The sequence below is a fragment of the Apodemus sylvaticus genome, chromosome 2 (assembly GCF_947179515.1).
Source record: "Apodemus sylvaticus chromosome 2, mApoSyl1.1, whole genome shotgun sequence".
Taxonomy (NCBI): Eukaryota; Metazoa; Chordata; class Mammalia; order Rodentia; family Muridae; genus Apodemus; species Apodemus sylvaticus.
The window spans coordinates 58,845,186-58,867,608 of record NC_067473.1 but is presented as its reverse complement, the minus strand read 5'-3'; the positions used below and the strand labels follow the sequence as shown (position 1 = coordinate 58,867,608).

Genomic DNA, 22,423 nt, shown 5'->3' with positions numbered 1-22,423 from the left:
CAGGTACCATAGCCAGACACCTGGTCCTCACACCAGGCCTGGGGTTGATTGGGGATCTACATGGAATATAAGTACTTTACAAATGTCTCTACTAGGCTAAGTAAAAATGGTGCACCTAATGTGGAAAAAAATCCAGTATCTGTGAAACCTTAAAGATAATAATATTACTGTATATATATGATCCAGACATACCACTTGACATTATATTCAAAAGAGCTGAAATCTAAGTCTTGAGATGGTGAAACGTTGACCTTCAGTGAAGGGACTCTGGCCAGCTCAAGCATGGCCAGCAGAGTTGTGGCAGGCTTTGCCTTTCTCTCCCATTCCCCCTGGCTTGCTAAAAACCATTAACTTACATTTTAAAATCTAGCCCCCAAGGTCTATTCCCTTGTTTGGCCACTTCCTCCTCCTGAGGCTGACTACCAAGGTCCAGCTAGAAAAGTATTGAAGTCTAGCAATCAAAAGTCTCCTTTGGCTCACCCAATTAACATGCCCAGTCAAAACATACCACTTCCTCTTAGCCCATTCTAACACAGACCTCCACTTTTCTTCTTCGTAAAAATTACACCTGCAAGGTTATTGGGGGCTGGTTTTCTGCCTGAGTCAAAAAGTGGCCACTTTAACTCCCCCTGCCCCCTGATTAACAAAGGATTTCTGTGAAAACTGGTGTTTGGGCGTGGGTTGTGCTTAATCCAGGGTCCTAGTGGGAGACCCTATTATTCAGGGTCTCCTTCATTCATAACAACATTTTCCACAAGATCCATGAGGTAGGAGCAACCCTAAGTTCACCGTGGGATGAAGGGATTGTCGTATGTGGTATATCCATACCATGGAATATATTCAGCCCTCAAAAGAAATGCTGACATATGCTACAATGTGGATGAACCTGAAGACATCGTGCTAAATGAGACTAGTTCTAAAAGGATAAATACCTCAAAGCCTACTTGTACTAGGGGTCTCTAGTAGTATCAAATTCATAGAAACAGAAGGGGGATGGTGATTCTCTGGGGCATAGGAGGTGGCGAAGGAGGAGCTATGTATGCGTGTAGATTTGCAGTTGGCAGGATGAAATAATTATGGAGATCTTGTGTAGGACACTGAGACAGTTAACACCACCAAACTATAGAGTTTGGTTATTGTGGGTTTTTTGTTTGTTTGTTTGAGACGTGTTCTTTTTAGGGCTAGCCTCGAGCCTAAGCTCATAATCTTTCTTCTTTCTCGGCCTCATAAATTCTGGGATTACAGGCCTTGCCACTGTTTACGCCCTACTGTTTCTTGTTTAAGTTAAATCCAGTAAGGTATGTCTGTTTTGGTAGAGCTTCTGGGAATTTTTTCTTAATGATTGTGTGACTGTGTACTAACCTCTGACTCCAAGATGTATTTCTTCTCTCTCTGACCCCAACATAGCTAGAGAGTATCCTTTGGCAGGATCTAAACCTGCTAAACTACCAGTTTACCTACTGATGTGGTGTGACTAGGGTGATTACCAAAGGTCAAAGGGGTCATTCATTATACCACATAAATATTTTCAAATGTATTATCTCATGTAATAGTCATAACAACTGGGAGATGGTGGTATTGATAAAAGGAGGACCTGAGTTCAATCCCCAGAGCCCATGTGCAAAAAAATTTGGTGTAATGAGAGGCAGAGACAGGCAGCTAGCCTGGAAGGCCAGCCCCACCTACTCCAGACCAAAGAGAGACCCTGCTTCAAAACCAACATGCTAAGGAACAACAAAGTACACTCTGTTTTCATTAGTGAAGTCACACATGATGGGTCGTCCTAGTCCTGGACTGGAGGAGAACATCGTGGTGGTCTTGAAGGGCCTTGATAGGGAGTATCTGAGAGGCAGAGATGTAAAGGGACTTCTATTTAAATAGTTATTAATTCCAGATATTTTTCTATGTGTGGAACACTCAAGATGGATAGACACACAGACTCACACAATATACATACAATTGAATGTAATCAGAAATGTATATTTTAAATTAGCCTTGTACCCATTACTAACTAGATCCAGGCACAGGAATCCCACCCCTGACACCTTTGTCAAGAATAGATGAATCTCCATAGTTTAATGTTTATTCTGTATGATGGGTGGCACAATGCCTCTGGCTATGGAGCAAGAGAATTAAAACAAGAAGGGAATTCAGGATGCAGTGCACAGAGCTCATCTAGTCTATATACCTCATGCTTTGGACACAGACATACTTTGGAATATACTGCCTTCTCTAGGACAGGCCTTTCAGGTTTCAGGTAAAAAAGAATCAATTTAGTAGATTGGCCTCCATATTTTAAAAAGTGGGGAAAAAGTGGGAAAAAAGTGGGAAGAGCATTGTGTAGAGAAAAATATAGTACCATGTTTTGAAACACCTTTTTTTTTTCTAGCTATAAATGTGTACATGTATGTTTTTGTGGGTGGTAGTCATGATATAAAGTGTTTGTTACTGTGAGGTTATAAAGCATAAACATGTTTTATATAGGTTCTTGATGGTTACAGATGAATTTTCATTTTGACCTCAAATGAGGTTGAAAATTGCTCTCTCAGTGTTACAGGGTCACAAGAGAAGCTCTTTGCAGCTTTGGAAGTTAGTTTGTTCTTTCTAAGATCATGTGGTGTGGATGAGAAAATGGACTCTTTCTCTTAGATCCACTAGGTGTCGCTCAGTCTTTACATAATCATAAGTGTCGTTCTGAGGCCCTGGTTCAACCAGTCAGGCAGAGCCAAACCTCACATCAGGAAGTGCAGGCTTGCTTGCTTACTTACTTACTTACTGGAATAGAAAGCGGGCTGCACAGCACTGTTGTGCATGGTGCAAAGCTAATTTAAAAATATACATTTCTGATTGCATTCAATTGTATGTATATTGTATGATTCTGTGTGTCTGTTCATTCTGAGTGTTGCACACATAGAAAAATATCTGGAATAAATGTTACTGTTGAACAAAATTTTAAAAAACAAAACAAAACTAAGAATCAAATCAACTTTCATCCAACCAGGAGTAAGACTGGCTATTCTGCCTCTACCTATACATGCTGGTAGGCTCATAACATAGGGTGGTATATGGCAATACCTTCCAGAAAATTCTGCCCAGTCTTTTGCTTTTTTAGATTTAAGGCAAATCAGATACAAGACTTTTGCCCACATAGAACACAGTTTGCTTTTAGCTCAGCTGATAGATAAGCAGACGCTGACAGGTAAACAAAAGAGAATTATAGTGTAGTAACCTGTTCAGTGATTCATTCATTCTCTCTCTCTCTCTTTCTCTCTCTCTCTCTCTCTCTCTCTCTCTCTCTCTCTCTGTGTGTGTGTGTGTGTATGTGTGTGTGTGTGTGTACATTCCTAAAAATGGGAAAATAAATAGGTGTCTTCCTTGGTTCCCTTGCAAATTTACAGAGGATTCTTAAAATCCTATGGTAAAGAGCTGTGATCTGGGTTAACCTAAAATGCCCGAAGTTTTTGGACCACAGAATACTACTCATACAACCTTTATAAAAATGAACAAAGAAAGGTTTGTAAGAAATAGTCTAGACCATACAAGGCATGAACCAATGATATTAATCCCAGTTATGACATTTCTTAATACAGTGATACCACATGGGTGTAGTAGATCAAAACATGGGCACTAAGCATTATATCCCTTGCTATTAAAAAAGATAAGGAAATAGAAGAGGATTAAAGTGTGGCTGAGCAATGAGTGCTGGTCTACTGTCAGTGACAGGGTATCTTTAAGACAATGGCCAATGACCTCAAAACAGAAGAATGTTGTCTGCTTAGCTCCTTTCTGTCCAGAGGCACAGGATAAGGAGACCCATTCTCCCTCCCACATATGCAGAGATTGTTAGATAGTCACACCTTACCTGAAAGCATTCTCGGTTTGTTTAAGTTTGTGGGTCATGAATTCTCCATTCTGTGCCTTCACTTCTGTAAATCCTTTCTTTCGATCCAAGAAGCTCTTGACTTCTTCTTTGGGCTCTTTGTCCTTTTTAATCTTCTCATCTTTGATCTAACCAAGAATACATATCAAGAAGAGAGATAACTATAAACATCATACTAGGTGTTAGTTGACTTTAATGAAGACCCCAGCTTTTAAGGAAGTCATTAGACTTGAGGCAAAGCAACCATCAAGAACATGATATAGAAACAAAATCAAGAAGATTATTAGAGAGTAAGTCAAGGCTGTTTGGCCTGTGAGACAGACCTGGACTGCAATGTTAGGAAGTCAATATCCACCACTGATGTCACTGGGGGTTTTATTTGTGGGAGCATCATTGCTGTTATTTTTGGAAACTATCTAGTAGTGGGAACTCCACCTAAGAGTAGTTGCTTGCAGTTCCTACTAGGAAGAGCAGTTACAGGTCATTTTTATGGAAGAGTGGCGATAGAGCTTGACCAAGTTTCTTCTTAACTAAAGGGAACATTTTTGATAAGAGCTTAACAAGTAAGAAATAAGAGAAAAGCCAGCAGGTGGTCCAGATCTGCTAATTCTGGCACTTTGGTCAAATTAGTATGGTGTCCTAAGGAGATAACACAAAAGCTGCCTTTAGGGGAAGGGATTAGAACCATGTCTGAAGCCACATAAACCACTAAAATTAGCAGGGGATAAGAATAGTTCTAGGGTACACATCGATGTCCACTGGTAGGAAAAATTTAGACCTCCAGAAGTGCATTTGTGATCACTGCAGATAACAGAGGAAAGGCTATCCAGAGGGCAAGTGGGCCTTGGCATTTTTGTGGTTCTTGTGTTGTAAACTCTTCATGGTAGATGAGACACATTATTTCAAAGTGACTTTTGAGATGCGCAAAGAGTTCAAATTACTATCTCCTCCATTGTTAAAACATGAGCAGAAGAGAGTGGCCTCCACTGTTCATTCTGAGATAGTTGTAAAAAGCAGAAATATTTAGAAGAAGAAAAGTAGACCATGAAAATGCAGGGCTTCTAGGGTGCCCAGAACTGTCTCCCTTAACCTGACAACTCACTGCTTCCCAGTGCGTCTTGACACTCTCTGAACATTTACTCCTAAAAGGCATGCTTTACAAGGTAGAATAGCGGTGTTACGAACTACCTTTTATAGTCCTTTGCCTGATATAATCTTCCTTAAATGGTATTAAGTCACCATGGATGGACTACTCACCAACACTGCTCCAGTGAGTTAAGACTTTGTTTTCCCTCCATGGTGGGATATAAACGGTGTTCATGTGTGCTAAGGGATATGCAGGCAGTCTACTCATATTCTCAGCTGTCTCAGAAACTTGATTTTTGCCTGAAAGTTATTTTCTCATAATGATGCTAAAGAGATGAGCTGCAATGCTGCCGCCATGTCCTCTCAGGCAGATTTGTCTGCAACCAGGGAGGTCATTTGATTCTAGGGCTATTGACAACCCAGTTTCTCTGGGAAGCTCATCAAGATACAGCCAGATGAAATGATCACTTTCCACATCCCACCCTCTTGTTGTCCTCTTGGCCCTTGGATGCTTTTGAGCCAAAGAAGGAAGATTGGGCCCTGTAGAGCAGTGTGATCACGATGCCTGGTGACTGTCCTTGACCTCTAGAACATATCAGTAGTCACTGAAAAGGCAGGAGGAGCCAGTATAGTTTCATTTTGGCCTGCCGCTGTTGGCTAGAGCCCCAGAAACCATGGGCTAGAGTTCATACTCTGGTTAATATGTATCTGGGAATACAACTATAGAAGTGAGGGGAGATGTTCCCAGGGCACCCATGAAACTAATTCTGAGTCATCTTATGATTAATGGTGGCAACTGCATAGGTAAATCTCTTTTAACTCATTCCTTATTTTGAAGTCAGAAATATTTTCACCTCCTCAAAAGGTATTAACAGATTTACTGGCAAAAAAAAAATATCCCCAAAACCCTTAAAATAGCTTTGTAAAAGCATTAGATGTCTATGAGAAGAAGAGTCTCCCACCCTAGTTCTTGGGAAGGGATTTGGTGGGTGGTCTCTTCATATTCTCAGGAGGAAAACTTTCTTAGAAACATTCTTAATGTAATAATGATGACTCGAGTTTGACTGAGAGTTATTTTCCCCCGAGAAATAAATAAAAGACTCCCCGAGATCTTTAAATTTTAGTTTAAAGAATACAATGGATTAGAGTCCACAGGCAAGCCTGCAGCCTACTGAGTCCCTGGGAACTAGATCTTTTAGGTTGGAATGTTACCATAGAAAAAGCTCTCTGCTGATGGGTCCCTGGATGGTCATGAGTGTTGAAAGCGCAAGCGGGCTTGTTCACTCACAGATAACATGACAGTACTTCTAAGACAGCCTCTAGAGTCTTGGCTGTTTGGATAAGACTCCATATAGCTGGGCTACTTAGTGGGAGAAAACATGAGCATATGGGGGTGTGGGAATTTAAGAGACATGACCTTAATCTGGAGAGAACTCCAAAGCCCAAGGGAACACATGGACCGCCTGAGGCCGGAGTCCCTGTATCAGTACTACATGCATCGTGCTACTATACGCCATAAAGTTCCAGAATAACAGCAAGAACCGGATGTCAGATGCAGGCCTTCATGAGCTTCAGATCCTCATCTGGATCCCGGTTCTACCCCATGAGTGTCCTCCTGGCTCCTTGCTTCTGAAATCTGGTTCATGGACATCTTAGACCTTCAGCAGAGAGTTTAGACTCCAGCTTAAAGTGACCAAATCATTCTTTAACCAAATACTAGATGTATCCGCAGGCTAAGGACGTACTGTATGTTTAGGATGTGTGGACCTGGGTGACAGGAATATTAGATTCAAAGTCACAAAAGAGCCTGTGACTTTCTCTCTCTCTCTTTCTCTCTCTCTCTCTCTCTCTCTCTCTCTCTCCCTCCCTCCCTCCCTCCCTCCCTTCCTTCTTCCCTTCCTTCCTTTCTTCCCTCATTCCCTCCCTCCCTCCCTCCTTCCTTCCTTCCTTCCTTCCTTCCTTACTTCCTTCCTTCCTTCCTTCTTAGCCAAGAGGAAAACCCAAACAGAAGAACTGGAAAGAGACAGCTTATAATGGAGAAGGAAAGACAGAAACTTAATTATGTCTCAGAGTTGGAGATCATCTGCATCTCATGGCTGCCACAGAGTTCAGCTGTGGTGGGGAAACACAGGGGGGTTGTGTTTTAAAGCACTGGAGGGTCTTTGGGAAATGTTCCTCCTGGAAGGGCAGAGGAATGTTGGTGTTTACTTTCTTGGTTGGCCTAGCTGGCTTAGGTTGTATGGATCCCTAGCCCTGCCAGGTTTCTACTTGCTTCTATGTGATGGGGTGGGGGAGGGAGAGGGAAAGGGAGAGGGAGAAAAAGAGGAGAGGAGGAGGGAAGGAAGGAAGGAAGGAAGAAAAAAAGAAAGAAAAGAAAGGAAAAGAAGGTAGAATAGGAAAGGGCTATTTAAAATTTCTGACTCATGCTAAATGATTTAGCATGTTACCACAGAAAAAGATCTCTGCTGAGGGGTCCCTGGATGGCCTATAGAACACACCAGTCCAGCTAGTTGGGAAGGGAGAACTCTATCCATTTAGTCAGCAGTTTATCTATATACAATGTTAAAAAATCTTAAAATTGATCTTTCGAAAAACCTGATTGGAGGCGATTATCTAGCTTGGTATAAAAAGAAGCCGGAAGTTCTGAGCTCTGGAATGTGCTGTTGGGTAAACTGGGAAAAGAGACACTGGCAGGCCTGCAACCAGCTATTCCCTGGAGTGTTTGACTGATACCATGAACTTTGCCTTATCTGAAAAGAGGCAGAGGGATGACTGAGGATGAGTCTCTTCTGACTCAGACATAGGCGTGGGATGCTTCCACCATTAAAGTAAATCATTATCTGGCCTAAACGAACTTTCACAACAGCAGAGGGTATTTACTAAAGCCCTCTGCTCACATCTCCTCACTGAGTTGCAGATCTCACGATCTTTTCCCGTGTCTGGCACTATCTGAGTCTAGCTCTGAGACAGCTTTGTGATATAGATGGATCTTTACACACAGTCCAGGGTGTTTAGCTGACTCCTTAGCTGCCTGGAAGAGCTAAAGTCAGGTTCTGGGTCATCAGTATTTGTTCCCCCTCCCTCCTTCAGAAAGCCGGGGCCCACGGTCAAAGCACAAGTTCTACTAGAACAGAGAGGGACATAAGTCTTCAAGTAAGTACAAGGGGTCTTCCTTCTTATGTGAATCTTACAAAGTCAGCTAAGGGAACCACCTACATGCTGCTTAATATGGACATCTATGTTCTACACAGTGGGATTTTCTTTACAGCTCTGGATTTTCTTAATGGATGTGCTAACAGAGAACTGTAGCGGGATTCCGTCTGGGCCGGTACCCAGTGGCTACCAATCATCTCACCAGTCTCCTGGGAAACAAAATGCAGGCATTCCTATGTCTGCTGTATGTTCTGTATTACCACTTCCCACTGCTTGAACTGACTGGCCCGCATGGCAGTTTGTGGTGTCACTTGAGGCTAGCGTAGGCAGGGTGGGTAGAAGCAGGTGAGGCTTTCTGCCCTGGCACTATACGCTGGATCGCTGCGGCACCTGTGTGCAGAAGCCTCGTTTACTTACCTCTGAGCGTCCCGGCACCCGCTCCCCTGTGTGTGTGCCTCATTAATGCAATGCAGAGGGTTTGGCCAAACTTTGCTTTTTGAGAACCATACATCGTCTTCAGCTCGCCAAATTTTCTACTGAGATTTTAGGTTTGGGCGTGGAGTGGGGGGTGGTGTGCTTTTTCATGAAAAAGTTAAAGTGTTAATCAAAGCCAGCTGGAAATATTTCCATGACTGAAATGCAAGCAGAGAAGGGTTCACAGAAGCCAAAGTCACACTGTCAGAGCAGGATGTAGGCAAGACTGAGTAGCAGGGCTGTCCTAGTTCTTGACTGAGACAAACACTAAGAAAGACAATTTCTGTGAGAACACTGTACTACTTACTGCCTACATGCCCTCAGATGCTTTCAATTCCGTTTCCTTTTATTTTTTTTTGTCCTATCAAGTACATATGTGTGTGCTGTATGAATGCATATGAATGCATCTGCACATGTGTGCATGTGTGTGTGGTATATGAGGGTGTAGGAATATGTGTGTACAAGTGTGTGTGTGTGTGTGTGTGTGTGTGTGCAAGGCACAAGTTGATTTTGGGTGTTGCCTATTGCTCTCTATCATAACCTTTGAGACAAGGTCTTACAATGAAGCCAGAGCTCACTGTTTGGCTAGATTGGCTGCTAGTGAATCCCTGGGACACTCCCCACCCCCACCCCAACTCATCCTACTGCCTTTGCTTCCCAAAGCTGGAATAACAGACACACCCTATGTGGGTGTTGGGGACTCGAACTCAAGTCCTCCTGCCTGAGTGTCCAGCGCTGTACTCACTGGGCCGTGTCCCCAACCTGACTAATTAGTTCTGAGGCCATCTATACTCTCTCATCAATGACTCCTGAGCTGTGGTCTGGAAGCCACAGGAGAGGGACGGGTTGCAATGCCAAGATCAGATCCAGGCATGCTGCTTTCCATGCGGCTTTAGGTTATGATAATGCTTTACCTCTTCCTTTTTGAAGGCAGGCTTGTCATCTTGGGGCGTCTGTCTTTGAGCGTGCCCTCTAACTCTCTTTTCTTCTTCCTTTTCCTTTTCAAGAATGGTGAAGGTCACTCACGTAAATAGAAACGCTGTCTAGCTTGCAAGAGTGAGAGGGTGCTCAAATCACTCCGCGTGGGCCGTGATGTCTCTGTGGCCGTCTTAGTGACACACTCAGACCCCTTGGGGCCAGTGGCACCTGGTGCTAGTGGCTTGCCCCACATGCCCCACCCCTCTCTATTGTTTTCCTCCTGTGCCTCCCCGCACTGTGCTCATTGGAATCTAGCATGACATGATGTTCCAGGCATGGACATCCTGCTCATGATTTTCTCAATTACAGCCACGTGCATGAGCCCTGGGTACAGAGGCAGGGGTGGAAAACACTTCAGTGCGATGCAGCGGCAGAGGGTCACTCTGGAGAGGTGAGTGTACAAGCGTTTCCCTTGCCTTTTACAGCTCTTAGGGTTTTTTTTTTTTTTTTTTTTTTTGTTTTTTTGTTTTTGTTTGTTTGGTTTTTTTTAATGCAGCCTTGCAGATAGAGGAAAAAAACCCCACAAAACTTTTGTATTTTACACTCCCTTCCCCAACTGCTATCCCCATCCTTCCCGAGCCACAGAGCAAAAAGGAGCAAACTGCATACTCTCGGTGTCCCTCAGTTGTGAACTGACCTTACCCAGACAAATGGCTCTCTGCAAGTCTACATTAAACCCAGGTCTACATGACGGCAAGTCAGGCTTTGGAGGGTGGTTTGTATTGTTTTGTTTTGTTTTTTATTTTGTTGGGGTTGGGGAGCATCCAACATTCTCCTTTCTCTCCTTGATTCCAACTGACTTCAAAGGATTAATAATTTTATCTAAGACTAAATGTTGGAAATTAGTTCTTTATTTCAACTCCCCAACCCCTAATTTTAAAATTAATAATAAAAACTGCTATCTATCAAATACCAGAGCGAGGTGAGAAGTATAGGCCTCTTGCCTCATGCACACTCAGGGAAGATGACAGAAAGGCAGAGTTCAGCTGCAGACGTACAAACAAGCTGACAGACACCGCCACACTCGGCATCTCTGGGCTAATTCTTTTTTTTTTTTTTTTTTAAATATATATAACCCCAACACCCAAGCACAGAGCAATTGATTTCTCGCTGCTTGTCCCATTAATTTGGTTGATTGCATACTCAGCCATGATTCAATTGCTTCATGCTTGGGTATTGCTAGGGCCTGAAAAAAAAAAAAAGAATAGTTTGCCAACTGATCAAGCACGTGAGGCGATGAGCGCCAGGCCTCAGCCCCCGCCGGGTGTGCATTGCATTTCTCATGAGTCACAGGCATCACACAGTAGGTGCACAGTGCTTACTGTACCTGCGTCTTTGGGACAGCTGTCTGCAGTCTGTCGTCTTGCGCCGCCCTTCCACTCACCCCTTTCCTGTCCGCTTTCTCAGCTCCCTTCTCCCCCTTGTCCTTGGCTTCTCGATTCTCACCCCTTTGCTCCTCCAGCTCCCTTTTTCGTCTTTGCTCTTCTATCCTAGCCTTCTCCTCCTCTGCCTTGGCCTTCTTCTGCTCCTCCTCAATCCTCGCCCGCTCCTCCGCCTCCCTCCTCGCCCTCTCCTCTGCCTCCCTCCTTGCCCGCTCCTCCGCCTCCCTCCTCGCCCGCTCCTCGGCAGCTGCTTTCTGTTCGGCCTCGAGTCTTGCCTGTTCCTCGGCTAGCTTTCTGTCCTGCTCAGCTTTGATTCTTTCTCGTTCTTGTTCTTCGGCTTCCAACCTCAGCCTCTCTGCCTCAGCTCTCTCTCGCTCTTCCTCTCCCATCTTTTCCCCACCGGCTATCTCCTCCGTGTCTTGTTCCCCATCTCCCTCTACTTTGGACTCTTCTGCGCTGACTTGCCCGTTTTCCAGTACCATCGCCACAGCTTCCGCTTGGGTTTCTGGTGTTTTCTCTTCTACCATCTCCTCTACCTGATTTTCGCCAAGGCTCCCTCCCTTCAGCTTCTCTTCCTCCTCCTCTTCCTCTTTTTCTCCTTTCTTTTTGTCTTCAGCATCCTGATAGCTGTTCTTCTGGTAGGACTTGATGACCACTTCTGTTTCTTCCACCTCATACCGTCCTGAGCGACTCTCTCTCTTTTCCTCCCCCTCTGCTGTCTGATTTTCAGCCGAGTCATTTTGCATTCTTCTGCTTGGGACTGAGAGACTGCCATCTGTTACGGTCGGGTCAAACTCCTTCTGCCGCTCTAAGGCTTCCTGAAGGCGTTTTTGACGTCTCTCTTCTCGCCTAGCCAGGCGCTCCAGTAAGGCAGCCTCCTCATCACCTTCTACCTGAGTGTTTGTGGTGGCTGGCTTAGACTCTTCATCGGGGACACTGCATGACAGAAGGGACAGCATCAAAGACAGCTTGCTGGTTAATCAGCCATAAGAACCACCCACAGCCACAGCAGATGGCGGCAGTGTCCAGCTTACATGGCCTCAGACGTTACCACTCCATGCTTCCAACTGAGCCCACCCAAGTCTTCGCTCTTGGTCTTTCTCAGGCCGCTGTGTCTCCTCAACCTGTGTAGGACCGACCTCTGGATATTAATGCCACTCAACAAAAGCTGAGGAGCATCATCATATAAATACTTTGGCTTTTCTCTGTAGAATTAAAGGATAATTCTACAGCCGTGGTTCTTACTGGAGTTATGTCCCAGAGCTCCACAGTGGCCACTTAGGCTGGAAAGTAACTTCTACTTAGTTGCCTTCCCTCCTGGGTCACACTTACCTGCACCCCAACTGTTGTTTTCTGAGATTACCTTACAGACTACTTGTGATTAAACCTTGATTTTGGAATCTGTGTCATTGTGGGTCCCAACTATGACAAGGATCAAATCAGAATAATGAGTGAATTCTGTGAGTGTCATAGTTTCATATTGATGCCACCAAGTCATTCCTGATCTGGATTGGTGGGGCCTGAGATGCTTAGAGGGAAGGAGTGTGCAGAATGTGAGAGTCTACATTCATGTTGACAATCTTCACTTGGAAACATCTAAGTGTCCTCCACAACTCACGCGGTAAGGACTGCCAGTCAATAATGGCATTTCATACCCTCTGTCCTCCCTTGTACTTAGACAGGACCAGGTAACCAAGGAAATGTAAAAATAAACAATGTGTCTAAGACAACACAACTGATCATGTGTGTATTCTCAACTTTGCCATCTCTACTGGTGTTCAGAAGCCTCTGGATGGTTAGGGGTTGACAGAACCAAGGAGGGGAGAAGGACAGGGAGACCCCTGAGGCTCACTGGGGAGCCAGTCTGGCTAAATCAATGAGCTTCAGGTTAAGTGAGAGACCCTGCCTTGAAAAAAGGTGGAGAGGCAGGCATGGGGTCACATACCTTTAATCCCAGCACAGAAGGCAGAGGCAGATGGATCTATGTGAGTTTGAGGGCAGCCTGGTTTACAAAGTAAGATTCAGGGCAGCCAGTAATGCATGGTGAGATCCCCCTCTCTCAAAAAATAATATAATAAAATAATAAAAATAAAAATAAGACAGAGAGCACTTTATCCAGCACACAAAAATATCCACAGTGCACTAGTATACTGTGTTAAAATATCAAAATTGTCATAGCAACAACATTAACATAACTAATCTAGACAATCTAACTCCTTTGTACAGATTTTCAAGAATAAAGAGCTTTTTCTCCTTTTCTCCAATGGGTAAAGACTGGCTAAGCCCAATGTTTATTTTTAAAAGAAAAAAAAAAGGGAAAATCCAAACTGTAGCATGTCCATCATCTTAATCACCCTGCCAGGGTGCTGGACACTGCCCAGACCAAGGGCGTTGGCCCCTCCTGGCTGGAATTACCAGCCATGTGATACCAGCACTGCGAATGGATCTGGAAGCATATGTCTCAAAATGTTTAGAAACTCCACCAAATTTCATGGTTCATACCAAACTTGGCTCCTCCGATGTTCAAGTTCACTTGGATTTGGAAAAACATATCTCATAGTTAACAACAAAATAGCATAGAGGAAAGCCTAGATTTTAAACCTTTTGGGCCTCTGCTATTGCTGCAGGACATTGTCGCTGTGAATTAAGCCACACACGGATTACATGGCCACAGGAATACGAAGTACTGGGAGGCCAATGGACGCTTGGGCCAACTGAGTTCCAACGTTTTAAAAAGGTACTGCAAATTCCAAAGCGCTAGCCAGACAAGAGTACAGTTAAGAAACCGACAGACTCCACTGAGCCTTTCTTTGCTCTTTTATAGACCATGATTAACAGTCACCAGTAGATGCTAAGTAGATGCTAAAGCTGTTTAGCCCCAAGAAAACTTTATACTTGTAGGTCATTAATATGCTTGCAAGAAACCAAGTGCTCAACCCTGAATATATTTTCCTTTAAAACGACTTTTTTGTTGTTTTAGTTCTTTTGATATAGGGTCTTGTATAGCCCAGGGTTACCCTCCACCAAAGAGTCAAGGTTAACCACAAACTCCAGATCCTCCTGCTTCAACCTCTTAAAGGCTAGGATTGTGAGCATGTGCCATCGTGCTTGGTAAAAGAATTTTTAAACTTAGGTAATCTATAAAATAGCTAGTAATAAAATTAAAGCAGAAATGAAATCTAAGCAGAAACAGGACCTTTGTGTGTGTTTCTGACTTGGTTGCTGAGCAGAGGCTCAAACTCAGGGCTTCATGTGCTAGCACAGCACCGTTATCCCCACCCAGAAGCAAGATTTCCAGAAGCAGAACAATATCTATCACTTTAAAAACCGTTGGTGAACACTCGCTAATAGTGAGATTTAGGAAAGGCCTCAAAAACGTCACTTAAAAAAAAATTATTCTTGGGGCTGGAGAGATGGCTCAGCGGTTAAGAGCACCGACTGCTCTTCCAGGGGTCCTGAGTTCAATTCCCAGCAACCACATGGTGTCTCACAACCATCTGTAATGGGATCCGATGCCCTCTTCTGGTGTGTCTGAAGACAGCTACAGTGTACTCACAAACATGAAATAAATAAATAAATCTTTAAAAAATATTCTTTGCCTCCTCTCTTCATCTTGAGAGAAGAAAAGGGCAGCAGATGGCCATGCTGCCCCTCCCCGTGAGACCCTGCACACCATGCAGTGGGCTTATTGTGTGCAAGGCATTGAGTGTTCCATGTGTACTCTTGTCTCTCTGCAGCTGAGCAGTGCTCTTCAAAAGGAGCTGTGGCTTTATAAAGTGAAGGACCACAGTTTGCCAAGTTGGGATTCAAAGCCAGTGAGTGAGTGAAACCCAGTGATCATAACTGCCCCTCCCCCACTCCTCTTAGCTACACTTTCTCCCCAGCTCGGGGCTAATTACCAGTGACCAAGGTTTCCATCGACTACCTAAAGATTACATTTCTTATGAAAAACTTGTCTAATGCTTCAGCATTTGCAAGACCACACTAGGAAGTGAGCTGGGGAGGTCACAACCCTTAGCTTGAAGATTTTGTTTTTTTTAAAAATAGCTCCAAGTTAATGGAGCTATTAACAGCCTCCTCTTAATATACAGTAAATAAAGGAAATAAACCAAAATCACATGTACTTGGGCTACATAATAAGTGACGGTTTGGGATACCCAGTCAGAAACCATCTCAGCAAAACTGAAACCAACCATTAATGGTTGCATTGATCTGAGAATGGAATGATCTGCTAGCAAACTCCATTCGCCAGGGCAGACAAAGATACAACCCAGAGATGTCTCCAGGAGAGGATATCAGTACCTGTTCTGGACATGGGCCTCCACCTGGTCTGTCACCTGTCCCAAGGATTCTTCCTCTTGCTTCTGCCTCAGCCTTTCCTGCCGGGCTCGGCGGCGCCGTTCCCTAGCGGCCTCTTCTTCGTCATCATCATTTCTCTGATAGGCAATTCTGCAACAATATAAAGACAGGCACCTGAGCATGCCAGCTGACAAGTGTCATCATCAAGGCCTTGGCCAAACAACCTGGAATGACTATTGATAGATCAGAGTTCTTTCTAAAGGGATGGTTTACTTTCTCAAGTTTGGACACCCAACCAATTCATTTTCAAACTTTTTTTTTTTATGTCCACTGGTGTTGTCTGCATTTCTGTCTGTCTAAGGGTGTCAGAAGCCCTGGAACTAGAGTTGCCATGTGGTATGAGTTGCCATGTAGTTGCTGGGAATTGAACCTGAGTCCTCTGGAAGAGAGCTAGTGCTCTTAACTGCTGAGCCATCTCTTCAGCCCCACTTTTCTTTTCTTTTTTTCTTTTTTGTATCTGAAAAGCATCATGTAATGACTCCAGGGATAATTTACATTGATCAAATAAGCCTGAACATCTACACCAAAGCAGTGTGCCTTTGGAGACTGTGTGTTAGCATATTTGTACTTTTGTACTGAGTTGATTATCGCATGCAAGATTTATACATGGAAACATCAAGTATTGAACCCAAATAATCAAAATATGTATAAAAATGAATTTGATACATTGTTTAAACTAGAACCAGCTCTGACACAAAGACCAGAGAGAATCAAGTCACACTGCTAAAAAACCAAGACTTTGGTGCTAATAAGTCAAAGTTGTTCAGATTTTGTTTTCCCCTTCAGTTACTTTATGATTTTGTGTGTGTGTGTAGTTGACCACTGGTAGGTAGCTTCAAAGTATGTGCACTGTGAGTTCAGCTAACTCAAAGGTTTCATATTGCTCACTAAAACATGTATTAGTAACCCAATACTCATATACTGTGCTCTGTGTGTGTATGTGTGTATACACTTGCATGTGTATGTGTGTTTGCATGTGAATGTGTGTGCATGCCTATGAAGGCCCTGAGGCTGGTGTTAGGAGTCTTCCTTGAAGGCTTTCCACCTGATTCATTGAAGCAGGGTCTCTTAGTTGAACATGGAATTTGCTTACATGGCCAACTTGCTATCTTACTTCAGACTGGAATTACAAGAGGTCCACCATGCCCACCTGCATTTATGTAGGCTTTGAAACCCAGTCCTCCTCCTTATGTGGTAGGGGCTTTAACCACTGAGCAATTTCCCCAACCCAAAGTAAGAGATGCCTCTAAGTGGGCACAAACTTTTAAATTCAGACTTTATGATTATAATCTGCTAGTGTGTCAAACGTCAATATAAATGAAGTGTCACATATATGTGTATATGTGTGTTCTATCTATATGTCTATTACATATTTTATTAAACTGGTAATTTTCCACAAATGTGGAGGGAAGAGTAGCATGGAAGAATTAATGTATGCCTAGATTAATAGTCAGAAACCTCGGTTCTCAGAAGGACTCTCTGACCTTTTGATCATCCTGTCACAAGTTCCTTTGGCTTTCCATAGGTTTGTGGCAATCACATAGAAATGCTGACTGTTACACTAAATCACGGTAATGGGCACCCATCATCTTGTTCATTTTTAGACAAGTTCTGCTAAGGAGCAGCCTGGTAAGGAAAGATGGGTTCTAGACACATGTTGAGTGTAAGATGACAACATGACACTGTACAAATGTTCCCTCTTAATTCAATTATCATGTCATTGGCAGGAGAGAGCCCTTCCCAGTGGTTTGGCTTCAAACTTCAGATTCTTGGCCTAATATTTCTTTGGCTTATTTCTCAGTAGACCACTCTAACCACAGCAGAGAGAACAAGTCCTTAAAAACTGCTTCTCTAGCTAATCAAACAGAAACTCTTTATTTGGTTTCTTCATCTCGAGATTGGCCATGAAAGAATGTGTGTTTTGCAGCCTTCTTCTAAGACAAGCAAAACTCTCCCTCTTGTAAAGCAATCAGATGTTAGCCAGTGTTTCCCAGTATATATGTGAGGTCACCATCTTCCTTCCCCTGCCTACTCTGTGAACTTCATGGGTTGCTGACTGCATTTGGCTGCTGGGAGATACACTAGTTTTGCTACCATGGCTGGGTCACAGCCAGCCTTCCTTCTTCTTGGATTTCTCACTGGAAGAGCAACCTGAGCCAATGCCATCTCTAAAGTTTCTTCTCATTCTTCTTGCTTCCTGTAACTCAAAATCTAAGGGCAACCCACTAGCTGCTCTTAACCCCTCTTCTAGGATGCAGTTGCTAGAGGTTGCTTGGGAATGGTCTTTTACTGTTACTAATAAAATAAGGAACTAAAGGTGCGGACTAAGTTAAAACAACAACAAGGCACCATCCTGGTGTCATGCTGTTTTCAATTCTAAGACCAGACCCTGGATGAAGAGCATATCAGGTGCGGTAAGACCGAGGGACATTTGGTAAGTCATTTGTCACACAAGTGTGAACGCTGATGTGACAGTCCTCAGTAGCATGGAGATGCTGCATTGATGCGGTGGGCCTTTAACCCCACTGCGCAGGAGGCAGAGACAGGGGACACTCAGAGCAAGTTACTAGGCCAGCTCAATCAGTGAGCTCTGAGTTCAACTGAGAGACCCTGACTCAGTTTCCAAAGTGGAGAGTGATTGAGAAGATGCTGACCATCAAAACTTTGGTCTCCTCACACGTGTGCACTTCCTGTACACACATGAATACATGCAGAAACACACACACACACCATATACATACATATTCACATGAGCACACTCAGAACTGTATCACACACCACATACATATACACTAACATGAACACACTCAGAACTGTACCATACACACACCACATATATACATACATGAGCACACTCAGAACTACACACCCATACACCACAAACATACACAGGTGAGCATTCTCAGAATCACACCACACACATACACACATGAACACATACAGAATCACACCACACATACACACACAACATATATACACACATGAACACAGAATCACACACACACACACACACACACACACACACACACACACACACAGGCCAGAAACCAGAAGAGAACATATCAGTTGGCTTTATAAGTAAAACCATGTGGTTGACAAACTCTTCAACTGAGAGACTCCTGCTCTGGCCCTCAGAGAGCCAAGCAATTGATGGCTTCTAAAAAAGCAGTGGATTCTTTGTACATCTACCATGGATTTCTTTTTCTTTTCTTTCTTTTTTTCTTTTTTGTTTGTTTGTTTTTTGAGACAGGGTCTGACTATGCAGCTCTGGCTATCCTGGAACTCACTGTAGACCAGGCTCGTCTCAGATTTATAGAGATCCACTCGCCTTTGCCTCCTAAGTACTGGGATTAAAAGTGTGTGCCTCTGTGTCCAGATAGGGTTTATTTTTCTTACTTAAAAAAAAAAAGTTAGTGGTTTGCTGTTCCGATTCTGAAAGTAATTGACTCTTTTTATGTTTAAAGACTAGACAATTACCTAATGTATAAAGACAAAGGTAAATTAGTTGCTTAGATGAAGTTTGATGTATGTTTTAATTTTTAATAAAGTGGTGTCATGTTATATGCGTTATTTCAGTTTCTTTAATTAAACTTATTCATGGCTATACTTTAACACATCAACAAACTACATCAATGGAAACAGTATTTTTTATATCTAAATACATCAGATGGTAATTATACAGATATAATATAATCTAATATATCTCTTGCTAGATGTGTTAAACATGTTAAACACGTTTTTCCAACTTTATGCCCCTATAAGCAGTGGTGCAAGGACTTCAAAACTCAGAAGTTAGAAGTTCTGTTTATGAAGTTGAGGATGTATTCTTTGGAGGCTGTTGATGCTCTGATAAACTGGCTTTCAGAAAGGAAACACAACTCCAGTGACATGTGGGTGTGCCCACTTCACCATCACACAGAATGTGTCCAAAGAGACAGACATGGCTCAGGATCCTTACTATAATCTGCTACAGCAGTAGCTGTGGTCTACATTAAAGACAATGTTAGCATCTCTGATTTCCCGCACGCTGGCCTTAACCTTGTCTGCAGTGCTGACTAACAAAATTCCTGTCTACCCAGATGGTTAGAGATGCGTAACAGCCCATTTTAACTTCCATGAAATTTTAGCAGATTCCAAGATTAACCAATCCACTTGTGCCCATGGCACACAAAACCGCACCTTTCCCAGACCATTTAGGAACCATATAGGATTCTGTGATCCTCTGAACCAACTGAGAAGGACTCAGCTACATTTCATACAGTTTTAATCAAGTGTATTTCATTGTGATTAAAAAAAAAAAGGTAATCTCTAAGTGTACTAAGCAACTCTTTGTTAAATAAAACCATTGGAGGTCTATGAGAGCCGTGCTGGCTCTAGGAGTGTGTGAGCTCCGGAACCATGCTGGCTCTAGGTGGGTTTAGGATGGAGTGTTATGCTTTGTTTCTTGGCAACTGCTTTTGCTCATCTCTTGTCACAAACATCTGGAGATGCGATCCACCTTTCCAGTGAAAGGTCAGTGTTGCTAAGAGCAAAATGACTCAGCAAATACTCAGGACAAAGACAGGGAACCTGCCATGCACTCACATACAATGTTTACGAAGGAGTGCCAACAATCCCCAAAGTCTGTAACAATGACATGCTATCCATGACATGAAAAGGCAAAAGGCTGGTGTTTCTTCCATTCTCAGAACCATTGCTTAAAGGCCCTGGTGTGACTTGATAAGAAAATGCAAATCTACATACCAGACTCGCTCCTAATGTCCTGGCTGTTTCAAGAAAACTAGCTTAAGTCTTGTAACACCAGACCTCTGCTGCCTCCGCCTAGGACCAAGTTAAATTCTGGTCCTTTGAGATGGAGAAGTTTATATAAATAAAAGCATTCAAATGTGACAAACAAGGAAATCACCGAGGATTCAGTTTCTTTCTATCAGTCCATCAAGAGCTAAATGTGCATCTGGTGGAAGAAAGGAACCACAGAGGTGCTTCAGAAACAGTCTTTGTCTTCTTGCTTCTGTGTTCCCCCACTCCCACTGACTACTGTGCACAACTTGTACAGCACTAGAGAAATTCTTCACCCCACTGTCTACAGGATTGTCTGGGTAGAGTGGTGCCTGCTTGTGCTCTCCAGTACTTGGGATGCTAAAGTAAGATTAGACAGTCAAAGCTAGTCCAAGCAACTAATTCAGATGCTGTCACAAATTAGAAACTGAACACGGCCAGGGAGGTAGCTCAATGGTAGAGTGCTTAACCTAACATACGAACATATGCAAGGCTGTAGGTTTAACCCCCACCACCACCACCTCCACCACCACTACCACCGCCACCACCACCACCACCACCACCACCACCACCACCACCGAGGAAAGAAACAAAGAAAGGGAGGGAGGAAGGATGAAAAGAAAAGGAGGCAAAAATTACATCTATAGTGTGTTTTATAAAACACAACACTCCAGGGCAAGCCCCACATTCAGGAGTAGTTGGCCAAATAAAATGAACTCTGTGTGTGTGTGTGTGTGTGTGTGTATGTTTGGTGTATATTTTTGGTCTTATTGATTTTCTTTTTGTTTTTTTTAAATTAGTCTGTTTTGGTTTCCAGTTTTTGTTTTCCTTTCTTGGAGAGAAAGAGAAAGAACATGCTGTTGGATGGGCAGGAAGGAAGGTGAGGAAGATCTGGGAGGAGATGAGGAAGGAAAAAGAGGATGATCAAAATATGTTGTATGAACTTTTTTTTTAAAAAAAAAAAGAAAAATTAGAAACTACTCTTATTGAAGGCACGAACCGATCTCCTGTGTTTAAGAGCACTGAAATCCACAGGCTAATGAGAAAAGCCTCAGAAAATGAGAGGCTCGTGATATTCTAAGGAGGCCAATTGTGAATACTCTACTCAGACCGTAGTCTGTTTGCCTTAACTGTCCCTGCCATGTTCCCATATCTTGCAGAGAATGCACCTGAAATGCTGACAGACTAAGTTCCTCATATGTCACAATACACCCTACAGAAAGCTACCGTTTGTGAATTCACAGCAACTCGAGAGGCCAGTGGAGAGTTGGTTGGACCCAAGATCAGCTCTGATAGTTCTGCACCTCACGGGACCTCCACTTTCCTGTGAGTCATTTGAGAAAAGTAATGCTATTTAAAAGGGATTTCAGGTTTGTCAGTGAGATGCTGAACCTGAGAGATGTTCCAGGCTTCCCACAGCTGCGTGCTTCCTATGCAGACCCCACCTAGTAGAAGAAGACCTGGGCCTCATGGCCTCCAAGAAGGGCAACTCTTAGGCAAGTATTATTATTATTATTATTATGCATCATTATAGTTTCTGCAACTGTCATTATCTTAATGAAGTTCTTACAACAGGTTATGACTTAAGGAGTTAAAAGTCTCTGTGGGTTAAAAATATGCTCACCAACTATTTGGAGGCAACATGACTCATACACATCCAGTACTGATTTTTGTACCCAAACTCCAGGGGTTTTCTTTCATGACCTAAAATGCAAGCAGATTCTCGGCGTTTATCCCATCAGCACCATGTGCTTATCACTTGCCCTCAGCAAGTCTGTGGCCAAGCTGGGATCAAGAGTAAAAACCCTGAGCCATTGAAAAGAGTCCTCTATGTTCAGTAGACGTACCGAACCTTTGGAACTTACGAGTTTACTGAAACATTCCAAGCTTTGAAATATGATTTTGCTTACATGTGTTGTTGGCAAAATATTGTGGTTTCATTGAATGCATATAAAGACAAATTCTGGTTTTTCCTCGGAAATCTTGAGAGGAAGGGAATTAAAAGCAACAATTGTAGGAAAATAAAACCCATGGAAATAAAAATATTTTCAGTCAGAATATGGGCAAATCAGTAGGTGTGTGTGTATAATTAATAAACGGAAAGACTGAAAGAAAGACTCTGATGGAAAAGAATTTGGGAGGCTTGAAAAATATTGTGTATATTCATTATAGGGTTCACTGATCTATCATATTACTACTGAGCCATATTTACTGGTGTCAAGGCACACAAGAAAATGGGTCACTTTGAAGACATTACTTAGAGGAGAAGTGCAGCTCAATTCACCTGCCCCCCCTTTTATCCCATGTCCTTTGAACATATTCGAGTCACTAA

The 22,423-nt window shown here is 43.0% G+C and overlaps 1 protein-coding gene across 4 annotated transcripts in view; it reads right to left on the bottom strand.

Moving 5' to 3' along the window:
- Cald1 (caldesmon 1) overlaps positions 1 to 22,423 on the bottom strand; it is a 176,643-nt gene that overhangs the window by 18,654 nt on the left and 135,566 nt on the right. For 3 of the 4 annotated variants that reach the window (XM_052173418.1, XM_052173417.1, XM_052173420.1), the window contains 3 exons: positions 15,256 to 15,402; positions 11,490 to 11,889; positions 3,863 to 4,008 (listed from right to left, as the gene is read on the bottom strand). In XM_052173418.1, the coding sequence (XP_052029378.1) occupies positions 3,863 to 4,008; positions 11,490 to 11,889; positions 15,256 to 15,402 (693 nt within the window). Of the gene's footprint in view, positions 1 to 3,862; positions 4,009 to 9,507; positions 9,586 to 10,898; positions 11,890 to 15,255; positions 15,403 to 22,423 lie in introns of all 4 variants that reach the window. The other variant, XM_052173421.1, reaches the window with a different exon arrangement.